The sequence below is a fragment of the Lissotriton helveticus genome, chromosome 6 (assembly GCF_964261635.1).
Source record: "Lissotriton helveticus chromosome 6, aLisHel1.1, whole genome shotgun sequence".
In the NCBI taxonomy this organism is placed as follows: domain Eukaryota; kingdom Metazoa; phylum Chordata; class Amphibia; order Caudata; family Salamandridae; genus Lissotriton; species Lissotriton helveticus.
The window spans coordinates 1,821,856,667-1,821,882,210 of NC_136067.1; the positions used below are offsets into that span (position 1 = coordinate 1,821,856,667).

At 49.7% G+C, this 25,544-nt stretch overlaps 1 protein-coding gene across 2 annotated transcripts in view; it reads right to left on the reverse strand.

Moving 5' to 3' along the window:
- UBR2 (ubiquitin protein ligase E3 component n-recognin 2) overlaps positions 1-25,544 on the reverse strand; it is a 1,610,484-nt gene that overhangs the window by 455,779 nt on the left and 1,129,161 nt on the right. For both annotated transcript variants that reach the window (XM_078649714.1, XM_078649715.1), the window contains exon 38: positions 15,148-15,215. In XM_078649714.1, the coding sequence (XP_078505840.1) occupies positions 15,148-15,215 (68 nt within the window). The remainder of the gene's footprint in view (positions 1-15,147; positions 15,216-25,544) is intronic.

Here is a 25,544-nt window from a genome sequence, read left to right on the forward strand (position 1 = left end):
AGATTAAAGGCAGTTTGCTCAACTTGCTCCTCCTGGCAGGCATGAATATCTACACAATAATCCTTGGTTAGAGTGTATGTGGCAGACAATGTTTGAGCTTTTCAAATGTCTAAGTGAGATACTGCCAAGTGCTATATGCTCTAAAGAACAAGTTGCTTACTTTTGGTAACAATGTATCTGTAAGAGATATATATTAGTTATAGATTCCTTATCTTAGAATTACCCCCAGGAGTCACACTGGATCCGGAGAATTTTTTCTTCAGCTATACCCCTGCGCGTCAGTAGGTGGAGTTGGTCGACAACACGTCAGTAATCGGCGTTGTGGTCACCTGGATGATGTTGCGGTGTCTATTTAGATGCCGCCCCTGCGCGATGACGTCAGTTCTGACACTACTTTCCACGCCAGAAGCGCAGACCTATGCAAAACACTGACCACTGGTGCGCCACACTACGGCCCTATAATGGTGTCCCCAACCCTAGAAGTCAGTTTGCAGAGTGGGGAGGATGGATGGGTCGGTAAGGATTCTATAACTAATATATGTATCTTACAGATGCATAGTTATCGAAGGTAAGTAACTTATTAATCTGAAAGAGACTATTAGTTATAGATTCCTTACCTTAGAATAGATACCCCAGCAATACCATCCGTCTGCGAACCAAGTTCACACCAGAAAATCCTGGAGGACAGAACAGGCAAAGTAGCCGTCCTTTCCGGTCTTGACTATTCAGGCAGTAATGTCTAGTAAACGTGTACATAGAAGCCCATATGACCGCCTGGCAGATATCAATTAGTGGAACTCCCCACGGCAAAGCAGTGGTGGCTGCCGTAGCTCTAGTGGAATGAGCACGCAGCCCCACTGGAGGATCCTTTTTAGCCAAAGCTTAACAAATCTTGCTACAAAGGACTACCCATTGAGAGATGGTACACTTCTGAACAGCCTGACCTTTTTTGGCACCCACTTAGCCAATGAAGAGTTGATCATCCACCCGGAAATCTTTTGTGTGGTCAAGGTAGAAGGACAGCACACCTTTTGAGTCCAGATGGTGGAGTCTCTCCTCCTCCTTGGAGGGTGCGGAGGCTGGAAAAAGGTGGGCAGAGTAATAGTCTGCCCGATATGAAAGGAAGTGGCTACTTTTGGCAAGAAAGAGGATCTCATTCGGAATACCACCTTGTCCGGATGGATTGAAAGGACAGGAGGCCTAGAAGAAAGGGCCTGAAGTTCACTCACTCTGCGAGCAGAGGTAATGGCAACAAAAAAGGCAGTCTTAAGAGTGAGAAGCCTGAGGCGACAGTTGTGAAGAGGCTCGAAGGGAGAGCACATAAGTCAAGACAATGTTCGAGTTCCACTGAGGCATTATGAAAGGAGATGGAGGAAAGAGGGGAATAATGCCTTTAAAGAAGCGAATTACAATGGGGGACTTGAACAAAGAGGGTTGATCTGGCAGCCGAAGAAAAGCAGAAATGGCTGCCAGGTAGCCTTTAAGAGTTCCCAGAGCAGAACCCTGCTGGGCCAAAGAAAGAAGGAATGAAAGAACCTCAGAAAGAGGGGCAGACAGGGCATCCACAACCTTTGCTGTGCACCATGCCACAAATGCATTCCATCAACAGGCATATACCGTCTTTGTGGAGAGACGCCTGGCTGCCAAGATGACATTACAGACTTAAGGAGGAAGGTCAAAATCTGCAAAGTGCCGCCACTCAATCTCCACGTAAGGAGTTGGAGGCTGGACAGGTTCGGGTAGAGGACCGTCCCCTGCTGCTGTAACAGAATGTCCTTCCGAAGTGGCAGTCTGATCGGAGGATCGATGGCCATGCTCAGGAGCTCTGGATACCAGACTATTCATGCCCAGCCCGTCACCACAAGAAGGACTTGGCCTAGTTGGGCCTGCTCTTCTTCAGCACTTGGAACATAAGTGGTACAGGCAGAAAGGCGTACCGGAGGCCACGGCTTTGCTAGCAACAAAAAGTGTGTGCTGCCTTGGAAACTCCAACGCACACAACTGCTGACATTGCGAGTTCTCTTCAGTGGTGAACAGATCTAATCAAGGCTCTCTCCACTGCTGAAAGAGACCTTGAACCACCTCTGAGTGAAGACGCCATTCGTGATCCACCAGGCACCGACGGCTGAATTTGTCCGCCCTGGCATTAAGAGAAGGTTATGCCCTGATGTTCCAGCCATGTCCAAACGTGAAGAGCCTCTTGACAAAGGGTCCTTTACCCAACCCCGCCTTCTTTGTTGCAGAACCACATAGAGGTGGAATTGTCCGTGAACACCTGCACTGCCTTCCCGTTGAGGGAGTGTATGAATGCCTTTAGTGCCAAGCGAATTGCCCAGAGCTCCAACAGGCTGGTTTGGAGACCGGACTACGCCGGAGACCAGACTCCTCTGATCTCCGCCTCCCCCAGGTGGCTGCCCCATCCCAGGAGTGATAAATACATCCGTATTTGTAAAGCGCAAACTATTCACCCTTACGGGTCTTAAGGTGCTGGGGGCCATCATGTAAATTAAGTGAGCTATTGCCCAGAGTCACATGGTGCTAAGCTGAGCTGCCTCCGGAGCCGGGGATCGAACAGTGAACCCTGTGCTCCGAAGTCAGCTGCCCTGGCCGCTGCACCACACCTCTCCTCGAGTGATGCATCGCTCACCACCATAAGCTCTGGTTGGGGAAGGAACAGGGATCGGCCTCTGATTCAATCCTGGTTCGTTAACCACCACTGCAGTTGTTGTGCAGTCCCGTCCGTGATCTGGACATGGTCGGAAAGATTCCCCTGATACCGCGCCCTCTGGAACTTCAGGTCCCACTGCAGAGCCCACATATGCCATCTGGCATGATCCACCAGCAGGATGCAGGAGGCCATGAGGCCCAGCAGCCTCTGAATTGTTCTCTCTGCAATCCGGCAATGAGGCTGAAACATCGGTATCATAGCCCGAATATCCCAGACTCGCAGCTCGGGTGAATAAGAGAGTAATTGCACTGTGTTCAAAACAGCTCCGATGAAAAGGAGCGACTGAAAGTGAGTCAGGTGTGACTCCGGGACTTTGATATTGAACTCCAGCGAATGCAGGAGGTCCGCCGTAGTCTGGAGGTGGGAGACGACTGCCTGGGGTGAGCCCGCCTTCAACAGCCAGTCTGGAACCCCCGATCTGCGCAGATGAGCTGCAACCACCTCCATCACTTTCGTGAACACCCGAGGAGCACTGGTAAGGCGCAGTGAACTGAAAATGCTCGTGGCCTACCGTGAACCGTAGTTAACCCCTGTGGGCTGGCAGGACGGGGATGTGAAAACAAGCATCCTGCAAGTCCAATGCTACCATCCAGTCTCCAGGGCCGAGGGTAAACAGGACCTTAGCCAAGGATAGCATTTTGAACTCCTCCTTCCAGAGGAAGCGGTTGAGGGCACTGAGGTCTAAGATAGGATGCAGGCCTTTGTCCTTCTTGGGCACCAGAAAGTAGCGGGAATAGCAACCATGACCTACTTCTGGCGCAGGTACCTCTCGATAGCTCCCTTGACCAAGAGAGAGCTGAAACTCCCTGGCGGAGAAGCACCAAATGATCTTCCAACATGCGATCGAGAGATGGTGGCACGGAGGGAGGGGTAATCTCGAAGGGGAGGGAGGGGTAATCTCGAAGGGGAGGGAGTAACCCCTTCTGACTTTTTGCAAAACCCACCTGTCTGACGTGATGGATTCAACTCGAAGGAGGGGAGAGAGTGATCGACACAAGTTGAAGCACTCAGTGTTTTGTAAAATACCCCTCACACACCAAAAGGCCCCTTGGTGTCATGCTTCATCATCGGGGTCTTCGCACCCCTCTAGCGGGATGCGGCGTGCTACGACCTACGACTACGCGGGAGCACTTATAGTAATGACTATGTGTTGTGTGGAGTGTGTGGGGTGTATTTATAAGTGAGTGGTGGGATGTGGTGAAAGGTTAAAAAGTACCTGGCACATGAGTCTATAGAAAAAACTTTTATTCTGAACTCTGGCTGGTACTGTTAAAAGAAGTGCAGTGTGAGGTCAATTCTGTTAATTAAAGAACAGGACCTCTGGTGTGCGTCGACATGTTTCGGAGTCAAGCTCCTTCTTCAGGACGGGGGCACAACTTCCCCACCTTACTCACGTATTCTTAATAAAAATGTTTGTGTATTTACAGAAAAGTGAAATATTCAGGCTTAGTGTGCCTACAGCGGTCTGCTACAAGTACAATGACTTATGAAGCTTGCTTGTTGGCTTCATGAGCATAATGGAACGTCAGGGGTGTTGCTTGACTTGCAATATCAACAGGACGCTATGATCACCGTCTTACCCCTCACTCTGCTCCACTGGTAATACCACGTATTCTTAATAAAAATGTTTGTGTATTTACAGAAAAGTGAAATATTCAGGCTTAGTGTGCCTACAGCGGTCTGCTACAAGTACAATGACTTATGAAGCTTGCTTGTTGGCTTCATGAGCATAATGGAACGTCAGGGGTGTTGCTTGACTTGCAATATCAACAGGATCTTAGATCAGAATAAAAGTTTTTTCTATAGACTCATGTGCCAGGTACTTTTTAACCTTTCACCACATCCCACCACTCACTTATAAATACACCCCACACACTCCACACAACACATAGTCATTACTATAAGTGCTCCCGCGTAGTCGTAGGTCGTAGCACGCCGCATCCCGCTAGAGGGGTGCGAAGACCCCGATGATGAAGCATGACACCAAGGGGCCTTTTGGTGTGTGAGGGGTATTTTACAAAACACTGAGTGCTTCAACTTGTGTCGATCACTCTCTCCCCTCCTTCGAGTTGGATTCTCTTTGTTTATTTAAGTACCTTGTGGAGCAGGAATCCAACCCTTCGCTCTACCTCCCTCCAGTGTTTTCTATATATGACGTGATGGATTGCCAGTGAAGAAGGTGATGGTGAATCCTGCCACCCACTGGCCGCTGATGGCCCTGAAAGGTCAGACTAGGAGGGTTTGGAGGCTGCTGCAGGGGGGAAAAGGGTGGACTGGCCCGCCCAATGGTTCCCAGACCTACGTCGCTGAGTCTCACATCCGCGGCCATGCAGAAGCAGGGCAGCTCGCGAGGGCCGGTGGCTGGACTGGGTCAGACGTGGTGGGGTGCCCCTTCTGTAGCCACAAAAGGCAGACTGTGGGGGATGGGAGGACGCAGCGAGGCCTAAGGATCTAGCCGTAGCCCGAGAATACTTAAAACGCTCGAGCGCCAAGTCTGCCTTGTCACCAAATAGACAACGGCCATCGAAGGGCATGTCCCTCAAAGTTGCCTGGACATCCCCCGAAAAACCTGACGTCCTCAGCCAGGCGTAGTTCCAAAGGGCTACCGATGTGGCAATCGTTCTGCCCAGAGAGTCGGCGGTGTCCAGTCCACAGCGGATTGTGAATTTTGCTGCATCTCTCCCACCCGCCACTGCTTGGGAGAGAATTGCCTGGGCCTCCTCCAGACACTGAGGCAGCACCTGCGCAACCATATCCCACACTGTATGAGATTAGAGGCCCAAGAGGCATGCAGTAGTCACGGACCGCAGCCCTAAGCTGGAGGAAGAGAACATATGCTTCCCAAGGTGATCCAGCTTCTTGGATTCCCTATCTGGGGTGTGGAAGGGAATGCGCCCTTGGACGAAGAGGCTTGGACCACCAAGCTCTCGGGAGAAGGGTGTTGTGAAATGAAAATGAGGTCGCCTGGAGCCAGGCTCTGGAGGCAGGCAATCGTCCATTCCATAGGAGCGCCTGTGCCTGGCCTGGGCCAGGTGCCCAGAAGGACATCCATGAGGGCTATATTAAATGGCAAGAGGGGTTCGGAGGAAGTTGCCGCCGGTTTAAGCATTTCTGTCAGGAAGTTAGTCCTGACTGCCACTGTAGGGAGCTCCAGGCCCAAGGCCTCGGCTGCCCTACACACCACCATTGCATAAGACGCTCCCTCCTCCATAGCCATGGTAGGGACAGAAAGCATGTCAAGGTCTGGGGAGGTATCCAGGCCACTGGCATCACCCAATTCCACTCTCCAGTTCGGCTCTTCCAGCTAGTCTGCTAAAGGGTCCAGCGACGCCTCCCAGTCCTCATCACCACCCTCAGGCTATAGGGAACACTGGGATGAACAAGGGAACAAAAGTACTCTCCTGCGTTGGATTTGACGTCTGCTGACGTCGATCGGCATCAAGGGGATGAGGATGGGGACGGCGTCGGCCGGGTGCACGGCCGAGACCGGAGACTTTGTCGCTGGGGAAGGTCAAGTATGGTCGACCGGCGTTGTTTTGGATCCAGGCCTGGTTCTATGGAGACACTGCGGCGAAGGCCCAGACCCCCCAACCGGCTCCGGGGGGCCCTAAGGCGCACCAGCGGAGTCGGGCTGCCCAAAGATGGAGTTGAGTGTTTCGTAAAATGCACAAAGCTGGGCAGGGGACGCCTCAGCTCAGGGGAAAAAGGGGGAGGCGCGGAGTAGTCCCAGAATCCGGTATTGGAGACAGAGTCTTAAAGCTACAATGCTTCAGTTCCCGCGTCGCGTCGGCCAACTGACGGTGAGAAGGCGAAGAGTGACGGTGCTTCTTCGCCTTCTTGTTGTGCTTTAACTTACCCGATGGGTGCGAAGACTTTGAAGAAGAGTGATTGCTATACAACAGGTCTCGAGACCTTCCCCTTGAGCGAGACCAGGAGCGACTCAGAGCCGACTGCCGGGCCTCCAAAAGCTCCCACAAAGACTTCGATTTCATGGCCCGACAGTCGGAGCACGACTTTGGGTTATGTTCGCGCTCCAGGCATCTGAGGCACACGAGGTACGGGTCCGTGACAGACATCAGCTTGCGAAAGGAGTCACAAGGCTTGAATCGGGTCCGATGATGGCATAAAACACTTCAATCCACTTGACTACTTACCCTACAAGGCCTGATTTGGAAAAGGGTTTCCCTAAAATGGACTTAGAAAAAGATATAAAGAGTTGCTTGCCTGTCAAACAGATTTAGTAAGCTCAATGTAATGCATGAACGCTCTTTTGTCATCTATAGAGTGTAAACCTGTTACTGCAACTGACTTAGGTTGGGGAAAGAAAATTAGCAAGTTAGTGGTTTGATTAGTATGGAAAGGGGAGATAACGTAAGCAGAAAAGCAGGGTTTGTTTTGAAAATGACGATATCTTTGCTAACCTGGATGAAATGACCCTCCAACAATAGGGCTTGTAATTGCAACTTGTACGCAAAGAACTGATTACAATGAGATGGGCCACTTTCCACAAGAGAAACTGGAATGGAAAAGGGGGCAACATTAATGTTCCATGAGGGAACTGGTGGCATTCTTGGAGAAATAACTATAAGAATTTTCATGAACTCCTTTATGCCTGGAATCTTAAATATACATTGGTGTTGCTTTTCTTCATGTAAGCTACCATGGTTGATAAATGGCCATATGGAGGTCAATCAGGTAGCAAATGTTAACGTGTACTGAAGCCTGTAAGGGTTGATTGGTAAGACGGACACAGAAGTGAACAAACCTTTTCCATTTGGTGACATAATAATCCAACGTAGTGGGCTGACCAGCCTCCTTAAGAATGAATGTGCACACCCCTGGGAGCTTGAGGTACACAAACTATAAGACTTCAGGAGCCAAATCTTAAGATTCATGGACCATACATTTGGATATCATAGCTGACCTTGATGTGATGTGAGTAAGCCTGCATGTAGAGGTTATTTCTCATGGGGATATACCAAAAAGACCAGCAGTACTGATTATCACAGTTGCTTCGTACAGGTGGGCGCGAAGAGGATGAGCCTCCTGGACACCTTCCTCACTACATACGGGATCAGCGCTAGTGGAGGAAAAGAACAGGAAAATATCCCTGAGCAGTTCATCAATTGAGCACTGCCCATCGACTGCAAATACGGGTACCTAGAAACAAGCTTTGGCATTTTGCGTGCTCCTGAGTGGCAGAGACATGGATTGTAGGGGTCCTTCAGTGACTTAAGTAATGATTGATTGATTGACTAAAGTACTAATTAAGTATTTGGGACTTATCTCCCATTTATGTATTTGTTGATGTGTAATGCTCAGAAGGTCCGCAAAGTTACTGTCCACTCTTGGGAGAAGCTCTGCTTGGAGAAAGAGCCGATGACTCATGGCCCAATGCCAGGCTTGATAGCTGGGTTGAACACATGTCCCCAGCTTTTGAACGTTATATTATTTGTTAAAATGAGCACTGTCTTATTGCAAATCACTGTTTACAATGCTCTCAGTGTCCACTTTATAACCATTAGTTTCAGAAGGTTTTGGGGCAGCCTTTCCTGTTATTATGTTCAGTATGTCTAACACAAAAGGTCGGTTTTTTTTTTGTTCAGATGGAAGGCGTGATTATTTCGCATTCAGTATGAAGCCTAATTTGTGGAAGAGAGACACTGCTTGATGAGTGTGAGCAAGGCATTGCTGTCAGCTTTTGCTCTATACTAGTCAATCGCCCAGGTATGAAAAACATGAAATGCATTAGGGCGAAGGTGCACTGCAGACATTTTATGACCACCCATGGGACTGCAGGAACCCCCAAAGGCTAGTACTTTGAATTGATAATGGTTTCCGCTTACCACAAACTTGGTATACAGGTGGAGTGCTAGATAAATGTGGATGTGGAAGAGAAGTGTCTTTGAAATAAAGGGTCACCAAGTGATCCCAAACACAGAGCAGAGGAATGAGGTCAAGTAGAGTGTTCATTTTGAAGTGCTCTGGCACGAAATAGAGGTTTAGCGGCCATGGGGTATCAATCTGAGTGTTTCGGTTTTCTTAGGAATCAGAAAGTGAAGGAAATAGACTGGTGGGTGGAAGTGGTTCTCTAGCTCTCTTCTTAAACAATGCCTGCACTTCTTACTGCAGCGATTGATGTTCCTGGCTGATGCTCTGGTGGGAAGAGAGAGAGGGTGGTATATAACTTCAAGCAATATCCATTAGTAACCATGGAAAGAACACATTTGTCTGAGGTCATCTCTTCCATTGTGGAAGATAGAACCTTTAATCCTACTGCAGTTGGGCGTTTTGAGGCAGCGAGGCCTTTACCTTGCACTCTTCTGGCCTTATTGATGCTGCTGTATAAGAAACCTACTCTTGTTTAGGTCCTGAGAGTATGCCATGCCACTCCTGAAAGGACTGCTGCAGTTGGTACTCCGGATACGGTTGAGTGGCTGCAGATTTTACCTAGCTTTCATCTATTGTTTGAAGGGTCTCTACTGTCTTTGTATCATTCATAATTCTTTTGGGGGTAGAATGATGAAGGTGATGCTGAAATTCAGGAGGAATTAGCTGTTTGGACTACCTGATAAAAAGGAGATACTCTCTCACCATCTCACACTTTGTCTCCACTCTTGGTGTGATGATCTGGGTTTTACTCAGTCCTTTAAAATATCTGCCAAGCTCTTAATCATACTAATACGCAGAGGAATACCCTGCTGCTTTAAGCCTGCCTTGCACCCTCAGAGTAGACTGCCTTGCTACTGGAGGAGACCACCCTGCTGCTTGAAGCCAGGACTACCAGAGGGATTCCAAGGACTAGTTGGCTGAACTCCTGTTCTCAGCTACAGGGACACAACAGGCACCAGCAACCTTGAACCCGCACCTGGACCTTGCCTGGAGTGAGTCTTGCCCTCCAAGTGGTGCCCCTCCCGCTCTGGACCCTTGGAAGTGGTGCTAAAGTGTGTAAACATCCAACAACTGTAACTTGTGAACATTTTCCACCAAAAAGTGGCCTGAGAACTGACAGGAGACGGGGACGTTACTGCTTGTCCATCTGCCCAGGGTGAATGGCCCATTGGCTTGACTTCGAGTTAGCTCCCACTACATTCTTCTCTGCAGCAGAAAATACTATTCAGCAGCTCCTGTCAGAAGGGGTAGCAGTCCTCGTGGAGCTCTTGTCGGCTACAGCCTGCAGCTTCAACCTATTGGAGACAAAGTGACAAAGTCTGAATGCAGAAATCTTCACTGTATCTTCGTCCTGTGGCTCCCTGGTGATGACGCCGTCTCCTCGGACAACGCCAACTGCTTTGCCTCCCTAAACTTTACCTTTTCAGCAACGTTTCTTCAAAAATTCTTGAAATTCTGAAAGTAAGCCAAGACTGGGCCCAATCAATCTCAAATATCCGAACCACACTTAATCGCAGTGGTCGTGCTTTGCCCCTGTCTTGCGCGACCAGATACCAGCAGGTGGTGCTCTTATATTTTAGGGGCTAATTTTTACTAAAAACTTTTAAAAATCATACTCCAATTCACTGATTGGATTTTTGTCATTTTGATGTCAAATTATTTATTAAAATTTTCTCTATTTTTATAACAGGTGTGTTATTTTTGTATTGTTTTCACTTTACTACTGTTTGAGTGTTACATAAATACCTTATTGTGAGAAGTTGGCCTGATGTGCAGTGGTCACTATTCTAGTGATCACTATATATCAGTCCAAACAACCCTTATTGATGATTGGTTGTAAGTCAACCTTATAGACCAGCTATCCTAGTAGCATGGATACGAGCAGTCTAAGGCTAAGACTCTAGAGGGCGTGTTAAGCCAGCTGTTTTACCATCACATTACCCCTTGAACACCCAGTGAAAGGACACCACACAAGTGTTATGAAAATAAACAATGTATTTATTAGAATCACAACAACCCTGTACTCTTTATGAGGACAGGGTGCTAAGCACACAACAAAACTCTTATGAAAATACTTAAGTTAGCACGTTATACACAAATGCCCGAGGGGCACGAAAAACCATATACTCTAAAGGTGGAATGCGAAATTACTAGCAGGTAAGTACAGTACTAATAGGCTTTGGAATCGCTAGGACTTGACTAGGGAATCGTTAGATTACTTCTAGGAGACCTAGGGGACTCGGGTGCAGAGTGTGCACTCTCACGCGGGATGCGGGACAAAGTCTATGGGAGCTAGTAAAGGCAAAGTTAGTGTTCACGGGCGAACCCGACCTGGTAGGAAGAAAACGACAGTGGATCCTGATCCTAGGATAGTGAGGCTATGCTGGGACACCGAAGTGCCGAAGTTACCTAGCCCAGGGGCTGCAGCTGCATAGGTCTGAAAAGACGTCGGGAATCTCGTTGCCGGACCAGGAGCCTGGAAGAAGGAAGTTGCTGGCAGGCGACCAGTGAAGAAAAGTTCGATGGATCCAAGCCTGGATCAAGGAAGAAGAAAACCTGAAAGCAGAGGGGACCAAGTTCTTGAATCACTAGCCAGTGATTAAGTGGGCACCAGGATGGCACCGGGCGAAGTCACCGCAGTCAGGTGAGTGGGCGCTGCTGGGCTCTGCAGTCTCTCGGACCAGGAGGCGTTGTCGGCGACCAGGATGGAGGTGCGAGCTGTCCCACGAAGGTTCTTGCTGTCGACGTCGCTGGACCCAGGATTGGGCAACAAGCCTTGGCAAATGCAAGGCCCACGCGGTGGACCTAAAATGGCGTCTTAGCCGGACCAGGAGGGTCCAGGGTACTTCTCCGATGGAGGGAAGCAAGGGCCAGTCTGGAGCAACCAGACCAGCAGCAGTGTTGTCGTCGGGCGTCGTTCAGAAGGCCACAAGCCAGCGGGCTAGTAGCCAAACAACGCGGTGAGCAGCAAAAAGCAGAAGGGCCCCACGCAGATCGTGGAGATGCTGGGAGGCTGCACTTCGGTGCTGGAGCTGCTCAGGGTCGGGGCTTCTCGGACCCCAAAGCACTCACCAGGAAATTACTCGGCGGGCTTTCTGTGCAGAAGTCGTGCAGTCTTGAAGATGGCCGGTCCCTCGAGGTCTCGTCACACCCACGAATCTCAGCGTGACTGATGATGTAGGTAAAGGTCAGAGGTGCCAGGGAAGCCGGTTCTCGTCGAGCTGGGCAGTCTTGATCCGGAGGAGAGACTTGCAGCAGACCGCAGTGTTCTTAAGATGGTGCCTGCGGATGCAGGGTGACTACTCCTTAGTCACAAGGGAGAAATCTTAGGAAGAAGTCTTGAGTTCCTTTCGTGGAAAGTAGTTTCAGGATTCAAAGATGATCTGATTTGGAAGGGGGCCAGTCTCTACCTTTATCCTGTAAAAAGGGGCTGGCACGCGACTAGGTCCTGCCCTATGGGTGGGACCAGGAGGGGGGTGGTTACACCCACTTCCTTGGCGGGCTTTTCCCCAGCACAGGGTCTGGAGTGACCCTGGAACTGGTTCCAGCCAGCCTATGCACAGTGAGCACCGGGGTGCCACGTGCAGTCACCTTCCTCTAAAGCCCTGCCTACCTACAATACACAAAACCCTGTCTGGGACGGTGCTGGCACCGCCCCTGGCAGGAAACCCTTTGTCCTTATCTCCTGCTCTGGGAGGACTCCCAGCAGCAGGAGGGCAGACTTGTGTCTCGGTGGCAGCATCCATTTTGTGGATGCTAAGGCTCTGTCTGACTTTTAACCGGGTTATAGGTTACAGGCATGTCGTGTCCCTCTAGAAGGGTGGAATGCTAACCCCGTCGCCAGAATTGGCGAGGGGTTAGTATTCCAATTCGTATGACACCTTACTCGACATGTTTTGATAAAGCGATACCAGAGTTGGCACATAACCGCGAGGATTATAATGCACTTAAGAGTATATGGTATGCGATATCATGGAAACGGCTAAGGGATGGATCCCGAAAGCCGCAGACAGGCTCAGCTCATGCCAGAGCACCATCTCACACGATTCCAAGCACTCTGCCTTCAGGATTGTTAAGGCCTGCCATAGGAGTGACTGATAGGAGATCTGTGTGTCCATTTTAGGGTTAGATATAGGTATACTATATCTAAAGCAAAGGGTGAGTACACCACCTTGCCCCAGCTGTCGTGCAGCCAGTTGTGTCAGTTTTAGTTAGTCAATCCAGGGGTGGCATAATACATGCTTCAGCCCCTGGGAGACTTCTGGGTGCACCTCAGCCCTGGGTACAGGGACTTGGAGAGGGCCCAGTGCCAATTCAGTACCTAAGTACAATTTGGATAGAGAGAACAGCTAGGCTGTGGGTCTGATTAGCAGGCCCACAGCCAGGGAAAGTCGTAAACCAGTGCAGCAAAAAGCAAAAATCTGGGTGATCATAGGATTGCAGACCCTACTCTCCTACACTTATACATTGCCTCCAAGTAAAGCCCGACTGCTTTTGTAACAGAGAGTAAGCACATGTTAATTTAGAGACTTTTGTGGTTCACTCTGACAAGGATTGTGATGGTTACTTGAGAAGATGTAACCGCAACCTCAAACAAAAACCTAATTTCCTGCACTTACAATTACATTTAGGGAAGAACTGGAAGGTTGTGTTCTCCATAACTACCCTCCCACAGGTCATTCTCATGCAGCCTGACCTGGATATGTTCCAAACCCATGTGATTTTGGATCAGTTAGCAGTAATGCAGTGTCCTTGCAGTAATGCAGTGTTTTGCAGGAACTAATTCTGCTTAAAAAGAAATTGCTTCTGCAGCGCGAAGGTCGAGCTGCACCGAAAGGTGCAGCTGAAACCGATGGCAAGAAAAACAATCTAGGGTGGAGTACATGTCTTGGAGCATTGTGGGTTTCGGAGAGGGATCATGAGTCACCTTAACCACAAATACAAACAGACACAACTTGCAACATCCATGCCCAACACTAGAAAGCAGGAGTGTGCAAAGCATGTGATGTACAGCAGAAAATGCTGTAGACTGACTGGATACAATTAAAGCAGCTGTGGTCACTAACTTAGAGCTTGTTCCAAAGGAGAACATTTCCCTTGCTTTCACCAGAAGAATGACCAGTTATTCCAACATTTATGAAACAGAAAGCCTATAATGGCTACCTTCTCGATACAGCAAGAGAGAAAACAAAGTTGCTCATCTTATAATTTGCTTATATCATTATTGGTAAACCTTTTTTCACCTAAGGGATATTCCCATACCTTTTAAAGTTAGGGTTAAACCAGCAACTTTCAAAAACTCTTTGCATCCAGACTGTCCAATAAATAGACTCACATTTGTTCAAAATATCATGAAAATGACAAGAGACATTTTAATGGGAAAACTGTCAAACATAACATGACTCTATTAACAGTCACACTTCAGGCAATTCACAATTCTCACTGGACATTGGAAACTGTGTGCACAGGTTTACTGGTTTTATTAGATCTTCTAGTGATGGTTAACACTAATTACCACTGATCCTTTACTGTCAGTATAAAATACTGCACGAGAATGACTGTACTAGACTGCGTTTGGTCTTTTCTGACTGTATTCTATTTCAGGATGACAGAGTGGGAGGTGGCACATTATACCCGTATACCCGCCAGTGAGCTTCAAGAGACAATCTGATTGATTTGTTGTTCAACATCTACATATACCTTGAATTTGTACATCGAAACAAAAAATGTGCACAATATTCGGATGAAAAACAAAATCATTGAAACATCACCAGTAGACACGATAACCCTGAGCTTCCAGTGAAAATAATAAAAGGATTGAAAGATATTACTTGAATCTGGAGACCAGCAACAGAGTGCTTGTTGCTCCCTGGGAAGAAATATAATCTACCTGTTCAACCTTTGTGGAAGGAATTGGTAGTTGGTGTGGTCATCACCACATGGGAGCCTTTGTCTTGTAAGTGAAAAACACCTTGGAATCTTCTAACTGGCAACTCTTTTCTTAAATGAAATCAAATCTTTGTCACTGAAGAAGTCAATCAAGATTTTCCCTCTACGCTGATAGGCCTTTCCAAACCCAATACTGTCTGCAAGTTTTGTACACCATAGTAAAGATTATTGGTGGTCCAAGAAGATTCAAATATTTTCATACTGCCTCTACCAGGCACAGGGGTCTATTCAAAGTGAATTGCCCATTAATCAAAGCTCCACGTCAAAGCTATACAAGAAAAAAGGCTTAAAACAGTGTGCAGCTCCACACATCAGTGCAGCAAAAATAATATCCACTTGGAAACCCATAAGTTGTGAAATAAAAATAATTATAATGGGCCTTTTCATATACAGCCGTTCCAGTATGAAATCAGCTCCATAGTTATCTCTGGATTGTGGTGACTTTTAATTAAAAAGAGAAACATGTTAAATACTAATTTGTTCTCATCCAATCAATACATGTAAGCTCTATCATGCACTTCGATCGAGCTCGAGAAAAACAAAAAAATAAGTTAAAAATCACTTAATCGGTTACTCACCAGTAAATGAAACATGTCAATATCAAGGATGCAGGGAGACGTTTCATTTTTTTCATTGGGAACCAGTGCTAAACAGGGAAATACAATTATAAGTAAAAAAATAATGCATACTGGATCTTTTAATACTAAATAACACAAAGATACTCACATATTTACTATCAACAACACAATCCTATTTGGCCTACATGCCATGCCAATGAACAACTGTTAGCATTTGTATTTGTTTCAATTTAGTTTTACGTTCTAAAATAAAAGTAAAGACATGAGAGTTCACTGGATAAGAAGTGCCACAACATTTTACATGCAATTACATAAAAATTGTTGTACAGAGAACATTGAAAAATAAACTGTGAAGTTTGCGCCAAGAACATCAGGAAGTACTTTAATAGAAGAGAGCTGCAAAAATGTTGGAGCGTAACGCAATCCATTATAGCTGAAAGAGAACACCTTAAGTGTAATCAGTTTATTAGGATAACCAAACAAGCAATAATGTCACAATTGTGGAAGTAGGACAAACAGGAGACAGAGGAATGAAGAAGAGGAGTGTTACCTTACATATCTACATATACACAGGAATCAATCAATCAATCAGGTGAATTGTAAGTGCGCTACTCACCCGTGAGGTTCTCAAGGCGATGTGGGGGAGGGGGGGCTTCAGCAGCTCTGTTCAGTCCAAGAGCCAGGTGTTGAGTGCCTTCCTGAGAATGTTCAGGGAGGGGGTCGCATCTGATGTCGATAGGGAGCTCGTTCAGGTTTAGGCCGCGATGACGGAGAAGGCGCTTCCACCTGTTCTGGCTTTGTGGATTCATGGGTTTTCGGCAAGGGCGGAGTCGGCGGATCGGAGGTTTCTCTTGGGTACGTGGAAGGAGTCTCTCGTTGAGGTATTGGGGTCCGGTGTTGTGAAGGCATTTGTAGGCGTGGGTGAGTATCTTGAAAGTGACTCTCTTCTCGACGGGGAGCCAGTGGAGGTTGGGTAGGTGCAGGGTGATGTGCTTGTGCTGGGGGATGCCGAGGACGAGTCCGGCTGCGGTGTTTTGTGTGGTCTGGAGTTTGTGGAGAAGTGACTTGTAGATTCCGGCGTAGAGGGCATTTCCCTAGTCCAGTCTGCTGGTTATGAGTGATTGGGTGACGGTTTTCCTTGATTTGGGGGGGATCCATTTGAAGGTCTTTTGGAGGACGTGGAGAGTGTTGAAACAGCTAGAGGCAACATCGTTGACCTGTCGGGTCATGGAGATGGAGGAATTGAGTATGATGCCGAGGTTTTGGGCATGGTCAGTGGGTGTGGGGGGCTGCCATGAGCCACCAGGTGTTGTCCCATGCGTGCGAGGACGAGGACCTCTGTCTTCTCTGAGTTGAGCTTCAGGCAGCTGCTGCTCATCAAGGATGCAACATCCTTAATTCCGGGGCTGAGAGACGATCCTTGGGGTGCTCCGCGGTTAGTTACCGTGGGTTCGGAGAGGAAGGGTGGGAGTCTGATTCTTTGGGTTCTACAGCATCGTGGAGTCTGGCAGTAAGCGGGAGGTGGGAGACGGTGTCGAACGCTGCAGAGAGGTCGAGCAGAATCAGGTCTGTGGTGTGTTCTTGGTCAAGTAGGGTGAGGATGTCGTCTTTGGCGGCGAGTAGAGCAGTCTCAGTGCTGTGGTTGCTGCGGAAACTGAATTGGGAGGGGTCGAAGATAGAGTTTTCTTCGATGAATTTTGTTAGCTGGGCACTGACTATCTTCTCTGTGACTTTGGCTGTGAAGTGGAGGAAGGAGATGGGTCAGTAGTTCTTGAGGTCCGTAGGGTCTGCTGTGGGCTTCTGTAGAAGGGGTCTGACTTCTGCATGTTTTCAGTCGTTGGGGAAGGTGCCTGTCTTGAAGGTGGTGTTGATGGTGTGCTGTAGTTATGGTGCGATGGGGGCTCTGTGGTAGATGTGCGGCGGGCAGGGGTCCGTGTGGGCCCCCGATTGGATGCCCTTCATGGTTGAAGTGGTGTCTTCGGTGGTGACTGGGGTCCAGGAGGAGATGGTGGGCTGGCTGGTGTTGTTGGGGAGGGTAATGGTTTTGGTGCCGGGTGTCTGGTCGTTGAAGTGGTCATAGAGGTTCTTGATTTTCAGGTGGGAGTAGGATCTGAGCTTGCCGCAGAGGTCCTGGGAGGGGGCGCAAAAGAAAATATAATAAAAACTCACTTTAAGCAACATCGACAGTTGTTTCCAAAGGAAAAACGTTGGCGTGGCATCTGCCCCCGTAAAAAAATAATAAACAACCGGCCCTGGCCACAGAAAACAAGCTATTTTTGATCTTGTCACCATTGATTATCAAATCTCTTTCCAATGAGCGCATTATCGGTTCATCTAGGAGCAGGAACATGCTTAGTAAATTAACTAGAGATAGCACAATCCCAAAAACAGTGGTCTATGTCAAAGGGCTTATTGGGTCTCGCTTACATAAAGCTGTCAGTTGCCGAAGACCTTTTGTGAACAATGTAATACACAGAGTGGGTGCTGGGTCAGCCCCTTATTCATGAATTGATAGCTTTCTTGTCTATCACACTTTCCTGCTCTGATTGGATGGTTGTCATCCTTGCTCTTGTGTTTGTCCTGCCTAAGGAGCATTCTGGACCCCATCATGTTTTAATTGTTAGCATGTATCCTCCAGCAGATGTCAGACCTCCCACTGCGTTGCAGATGAAATCTGTGAATGGGACACACCACAAATGCTTAAAGTTTCTGAGGACAGTAATCCCTTTCACCCCTTCACAAAACTTAAAAACTCTGTATGAATATGAAAGAATGAACTAAAACTATAACAATCAATGAACAGTGGAACGTCAAAGCCACACAATCATGGAACCTAAAAGCACAGAGTTCGGACAGGAAGGATGAGCAAATAGCAAGAAACCAGTGGTAGGGCATAGGATCTTTGTGTGTATGAAGTCACTAACAAACTTTCCAAGCTGGTAATGGACCTCCACACTTATTTTCACAAATTCCTCTGACAGAATTCGCATTCACACAACAGAATTCATTCACAGAGGAAAGCGTGGCCTATACTGACATTAAAGAAAAGGTTACTTTTGGTTACGATCTTTCTGGTGTATATTTTATTGATCTGCAGATCCCTCACAACTCAAATATCTCCCAAAGAGGCAGATGGATCGGGGGATCAATGCTCATCCTGAGTAGCTCGGGATATCAAATTCTTCTTAGGAGCCACAAGATCTTCTTCAGCACTCTGGGCAGAAGTGGTAAAGGCGTACAATAGACCGCAGCTCTACTCGCGCCGAATAGCGTCTTCGAGCGAGCGCCACCTTGGAAACTCCAACGTGCAGAACTGATGACATTGCGCGTTCTCTTCGGTGGCGAATAGATCTAACTAAGGCTCTTCCCACTGCAGAAAGAGACCGGGCACCACATCCGAGTTCAGACGCCATTTGTGATCCACCATGCACTGGCAGCTGAGTTCCTCCGCCCTGGCGTTCAGTGAACCACCAAGGTAATGCCTTGATGTTACAGCCATGTCCAGAGGTGCTGAGCCTCCTGACATGGGATCCAGGACCCCAACCGGCTCTGTTTGCTGCAATACCACATGGCGGTGGTGTTGTCCGTAAACACCTGCACTACACTTCCGCGGACAGAGGGAAGGAATGCCTTCAGTGCAAGCTGGATCGCCTACAGCTCCAGGAGGTTGATATGGAGCCGGGACTCCGCCGGAGACCAGAGATCTCTGATCTCCGCCTCTCCCATGTGGCCTCCCCATCCCAGGAGGGACGCATTCGTCACCACTGTGTGCTCCGGTTGGGGAAGGGAGAGGGATCTGCCACTGACCCAATCGCGGTTCGTGAGCCATCACTGCAGCTGTCGTGCAGCGCCCTCTGAGATCTTCACGTGATCGGACAGGTTGCCCCAATGCTGTGCCCACTGAAACTTCAGGTCCCACTGCAGAGCCCGCATATGCCATTTGGCATCCGTCACCAGCAGGATGCAAGAGGCCATCAGGCCCAGCAGCCAGAGGATCATCCTGACCGAAACCCGGGATAGAGGCTGAAAGATCGGAATCATAGCCTGAATATCCCGGACTCGCTGCTCGGGAGGCTAAACCCGAAACAGCGTTGAATCTAGAACCGCTCCGATGAAAGGGAGCTTCTGAGAGGGGCTCAGGTGCAACTTCAGCACATTGATGGAGAACCCCAGCAAATGCAGGAGGTCTGCCGTAGTCTGGAGGTGGGAGACGACTGCCTGGGGCGAGCCCGCCTTCAACAGCCAGTCGTCGAGGTAGGGGAAGACTGACACCCCGGACCTGCGCAGATGATCTGCAACCACTGCCATCACTTTCGTGAACACCCGAGGGGCGCTGGTAAGGCCGAAGGGGAGCACGGCAAACTGAACATGCTCCTGACCTACCATGAACCGCAGGTAATACTGATGGGCCGGCAGGACAGGGATGTGAAAATAAGCGTCCTGCAAGTCCAACGCTAGCATCCATTCCCCAGGGTCCAGGGCATTCAGGACCTGAGCCAGAGTTAGTATCTTGAACTTCTCCTTCTGGAGGAAGCGATTGATGTCTAGGAGGTCCAAGATGGGGCGCAAGCCCTCCTTTTCCTTCTTGGGGACCAGAAAGTAGTGGGAATAACAACCACTCCCTACTTCCTGATCGGAATGTATTTGATGGCCCACTTGGTCAGGCGGACCAAGACTTCCTAACGGAGAACAGCCAAATGATCCCCAGACATGCCTTGGTACCGAGGTGGCATGAATGGAGGGTAGGCAGATTATCTGCAGCACTCACTTGTCCGATGTGATCTCCCGCCAGTGGTGGAGGTGGAGGAGAACCCTGCCACCCACTGGCGTGGGGTGCCCCCTGAAGCTCGGATTAGGAAGGTTTTGAGGCGGAAGCAGCGGGGGTGGAAGTGGACTGACCCACATGCCGGTTACTAGACCCGCCCCTGCAGAACCCACGTCCGCGGCCTCGCTGAGGCTGCTTCTACACAGGCTTGCTGGAAGAGCGCGCCTGGGTACCCCTGCCCTGGCCTGAAAGGAACGAAACCCCAGTGTGGCAGGGTTTTTCGAGGAAAGATCCAAAGACTTGGCCATGGCATGAGAGTCTTTAAAGGGCTCCAGAGAATTTGTCAGCCTTATCACCAAAGAGGCGGGAGCCATTGAAGGGCATGTCCATGAGCGAGCTCTGGACATCGGGTGAGAACCCAGTGGAACGCAACCAGGCGTGGCGCCGCAACGCCACCGTCGTGGAAATCGCCCTGCCCAATGAATCAGCGGTGTCCAAACCACATCTGATGGCAAAATTCGCCGCATCCTTGCCCTCCGTAATCACTTGGGAAAAGAGAGCCTCGACCTCCTCAGAGCATTGAGGCAGAACCTCTGCCACCGAATCCCACACTGCGTGGGAGTAACGGCACAATAGGCAGGCGGTATTACCGATCTCAACCCCAAACTGGCTGAGGAGAACAACCTCTTGCCATATTGGTCCAGCCTCTTAGAATCCTTATCCGGCGGAGCCGAGGGAAAGGCACTCTGCGATGTTGAGGCCTGGATGACCAGGCTCTCAGGCGTGGGGTGAGTGGTCAAGAAGGTGGGATCACCAGGCGCCGGGCGATGACGCCTAGCGACGTTCTTATCCACCAGTTCTCCCAAGGCCGGCTGCAACCAAGTACCCAAGAGGACTTTGGTAAGGGCCTCATTGAAAGGGAGCAGCGGCTTCAGCGACGTAGACGCCGTCTGGAACACCTCCGTAAGGAGGTTGGTCTTAAGGGCCACCGTAGGGAGGTCGAGATGGAGAGCCTCCACGGCTCAATGCAGCACCATAGTATAGAAGCGCCTTCCTCCATAGTAGGCGGAGGTGAGGCAACCCCCGGGTTAGAAGACATATCAAGTTCACAGGCGTGGGGTGATTGGTCATGAAAGTGGGATCACCAGGCGCCGCGATGACGCCTAGCGACGTTCTTATCCACCAGTTCTCCCAAGGCCGGCTGCAACCAAGTACCCAAGAGGACTTCGGTAAGGGCCTCATTGAAAGGGAGCAGCGGCTTCGACGACGTAGACGCCGTCTGGAACACCTCCGTAAGGAGGTTGGTCTTAAGGGCCACCGTAGGGAGGTCGAGATGGAGAGCCTCCACGGCTCAATGCAGCACCATAGTATAGGAAGCGCCTTCCTCCATAGTAGGCGGAGGTGAGGCAACCCCCGGGTTAGAAGACATATCAAGTTCACCCGCATCCTGAAGGTCATCCACCCAATCCTGCTCGGTGTCACACTGCCGCACAAGGGGGTCCTCTGGGCCGTCCCAATCCTCATCTGGCTCCGGAGTAGAAGGAGTCGGCCACGGTAGCAGGGCCGGAGCTGGAGAGGGGGCAAGCGGCGCCGGGAGCAGCGCCGGCCGGGGCCAAACCGGAGCCGCATCTCAATGCGGATCCCTGGTCGGAACAAAATGGTCCGAGAACCAGGGCAGGGGCGGGATAAACGGACCGAGTGCGTCGCCTTTGGTGGAGCCAGGGGCGGCGCTGGGTCCGGAGCCAGCGGTGCTGCACCTTGTGGCGCAGGGGTCGGAGCCAAGGGCGCTGGATCCAGTGGCTGAGGCAGTGCCGCCGGGCCAACAGGATCTGGACACAGGGCCAGCAGGCGCGCCAGCGGGAGCCTGAGGCCTAAACAGGCGGTCCATGGCAGCAAGAAACTCTTGCACCTGTTCGGGAGTCGCCGACAGACCCGGGTATAGCGGATAGGCCACGGGACTCACAGGCTCCGCAGGAGCTCCAGGGGCGGAGCTCCAGGGGCGGAGCCCCTGTCCCCCGCGTCTGCCTCCGGGGAGCGACGGGGGGACGTCGGAGAGCTAACACGCTTCTTCGACTTCTTCTTATGGCGATGCTTATCGGAAGGTGAAGACTTAGCAGTCCGAGGAGCGACGGCTCCAGTCCTGCGAGCGGTCCCGCGAACAGCCCCTAGACCAGGTAATGCCTTCGGGCCATGGCACAGCAGTCCCGACAATCCCGGGAGTCATGGTCATGCTCCAAGCAGTAGAGGCAGACATCATGGGGGTCCGCCACTGACATATTACGGTGGCAAGACCCAAAAGACAAAGCTGGGCATCCCTACGTTCACCAGAAGACAAGAGAAGGAGACAAAAAGTCTAAAAAAAGTGGTCAAAAAATGACCGAGGTATGTGCTCAATCCGGATCTGCGGATCCGGATCTGCGCTTTCGTTGATGAAAAAGAAAGAACTGACGTCAGCGCGCATGGGTGGCACCGAAGTACTCTCCGGGACATCATCTCGGCGCTCGCTACGCCAGTGACGGACGCGGACTTGCCCGACGCCACCTACCGGCGCGCAGGGATACTGCTGAGCAGAAAAACTTTCCGGATCCAGTATGACGCCTGGGGAATATTCTAAGGTAAGGAATCTATCACTTTTGTGTCTCTTGCAGATAATAGTCTTAATTGCCAGAAATGCACAGGGCAACAATAGCCTTAAGTGCCAGGAATGTACGGTATGACAACCAAAAAAAACAAGTACAAGAGTATACAAAGTTTTAGAACTATGATTAACTCGTATTTTCTATATTTTTTTGGGGTGGGGGAAGTTCTAATAGTTTGATAAATACAATAATACTGGATGAGACTGAACAGTGGTTAGCATTATTGCTTCGCAATCTGTTGTTTTAATTCTTTGAATTATCAGCTTTACAATTACAAAGAGCTCAAGTATTTCCCATGCGTTACTTATTTTCGCTGCATGGTCCTCGCTCCTGAATGTGTTCACATCCTGTTCCATCCTTTCTTATATACACATTTTTAGGTTTACATAATTGTATTACTAAAGCCAAGCTAAGCAAAAGTAACTTACAATGGGTCCCAGCTTATGCAACTCAAGTTCTTTAGCCACAATATAGGCTCTTTTAGCCACTGTTAGACCTGGCATCATTGGCGTGTTTCCCCTTCCATTTTTCCTGATTGCATTCCTGTGTTTTGATATGTTTTTGATGGTTATATGCTTTGGGCACTGTGCCACTGCAATTCAGTGCCACAGTGCAAGTGCTCCCTATGTTAAATTGATATACTAGTTGTGAGAAGTTGGCCTGATGTGCAGTGTTCACTATTCTAGTGATCACTATATATCAGTCCAAACAACCCTTATTGATGATTGGTTGTAAGTCAACCTTATAGACCAGCTATCCTAGTAGCATGGATACGAGCAGTCTAAGGCTAAGACTCTAGAGGGCGTGTTAAGCCAGCTGTTTTACCATCACATTACCCCTTGAACACCCAGTGAAAGGACACCACACAAGTGTTATGAAAATAAACAGTGTATTTATTAGAATCACAACAACCCTGTACTCTTTATGAGGACAGGGTGCTAGGCACACAACAAAACTCTTACGAAAATACTTAAGTTAGCACGTTATACACAAATGCCCGAGGGGCACGAAAAACCATATACTTAAAAAGTGGAATGCGAAATTACTAGCAGGTAAGTACAGTACTAATAGGCTTTGGAATCGCTAGGACTTGACTATAGGATCGTTAGATTACTTCTAGGAGGCCTAGGGGACTCGGGTGCAGAGTGTGCACTCTCACGCGGGATGCGGGACAAAGTCTATGGAAGCTAGTAAAGGCAAAGTTAGTGTTCACGGGCGAACCCGACCTGGTAGGAAGAAAACGACAGTGGATCCTGACCCTAGGATAGTGAGGCTATGCTGGGACACCGAAGTGCCGAAGTTACCTAGCCCAGGGGCTGCAGCTGCATAGGTCTGAAAAGACGTCGGGAATCTCGTTGCCGGACCAGGAGCCTGGAAGAAGGAAGTTGCTGGCAGGCGACCAGTGAAGAAAAGTTCGATGGATCCAAGCCTGGATCAAGGAAGAAGAAAACCTGAAAGCAGAGGGGACCAAGTTCTTGAATCACTAGCCAGTGATTAAGTGGGCACCAGGATGGCACCGGGCGAAGTCACCTCGACTAGGTGAGTGGGCGACGCTGGCTCTGCAGATCTCACGGACCAGGAGGCGTTGTCGGCGACCAGGATGGAGAGGCGAGCTGTCCCACGATGGATGAAGCTGTCGGCGTCGAAGTTACCCAGGATTGGGCAACCAGCCTTGGCTAATTCAAGCCCACGCGGTGGACCCAAAATGGCGTCTTGAGTGGACCAGGAGGGTCCGGGGTGCTCCTCTTTTGGAAGGGATCAAGGGCCAGCCTGGAGCAACCAGACTAGCAGCAGAAATGTCGTCGGGCGTCGTTCAGGAGGCCACAAGCCAGCGGGCTAGTAGCCAAACAACGCGGTGAGCAGCAAAAAGCAGAAGGGCCCCACGCAGATCGTGGAGATGCTGGGAGGCTGCACTTCGGTGCTGGAGCTGCTCAGGGTCGGGGCTTCTCGGACCCCAAAGCACTCACCAGGAAATTACTCGGCGGGCTTGCTGGAAAGAAGTCGTGCAGTCTTGAAGATGGCCGGTCCCTCGAGGTCTCGTCACACCCACGAATCTCAGCGTGACTGATGATGCAGGTAGAGGTCAGAGGTGCCAGGGAAGCCGGTTCTCGTCGAGCTGGGCAGTCTTGATCCGGAGGAGAGACTTGCAGCAGACCGCAGTGTTCTTAAGATGGTGCCTGCGGATGCAGGGTGACTACTCCTTAGTCACAAGGGAGAAATCTTAGGAAGAAGTCTTGAGTTCCTTTCGTGGAAAGGAGTTTCAGGATTCAAAGATGATCTGATTTGGAAGGGGGCCAGTTCCTACCTTTATCCTGTAAAAAGGGGCTGGCACGCGACTAAGTCCTGCCCTAGGGGTGGGACTAGGAGGGGGGTGGTTACACCCACTTCCTTGACGGGCTTTTCCCCAGCACAGGGTCTGGAGTGACCCTGGAACTGGTTCCAGCCAGCCTATGCACAGTGAGCACCGGGGTGCCACGTGCAGTCACCTTCCTCTAAAGCCCTGCCTACCTACAATACACAAAACCCTGTCTGGGACGGTGCTGGCACCGCCCCTGGCAGGAAACCCTTTGTCCTTATCTCCTGCTCTGGGAGGACTCCCAGCAGCAGGAGGGCAGACTTGTGTCTCGGTGGCAGCATCCATTTTGTGGAGCTGAGGCTCTGTTTGACTTTAACCGGGGTTAGGGGTTACATACATGTCGTGTCCCTCTAGAAGGGTGGAATGCTAACCCCGTCGCCAGAATTGGCGAGGGGTTAGTATTCCAATTCGTATGACACCTTACTCGACATGTTTTGATAAAGCGATACCAGAGTTGGCATATAACCGCGAGGATTATAATGCACTTAAGAGTATATGGTATGCGATATCATGGAAACGGCTAAGGGATGGATCCCGAAAGCCGCAGACAGGCTCAGCTCATGCCAGAGCACCATCTCACACGATTCCAAGCACTCTGCCTTCAGGATTGTTAAGGCCTGCCATAGGAGTGACTGAT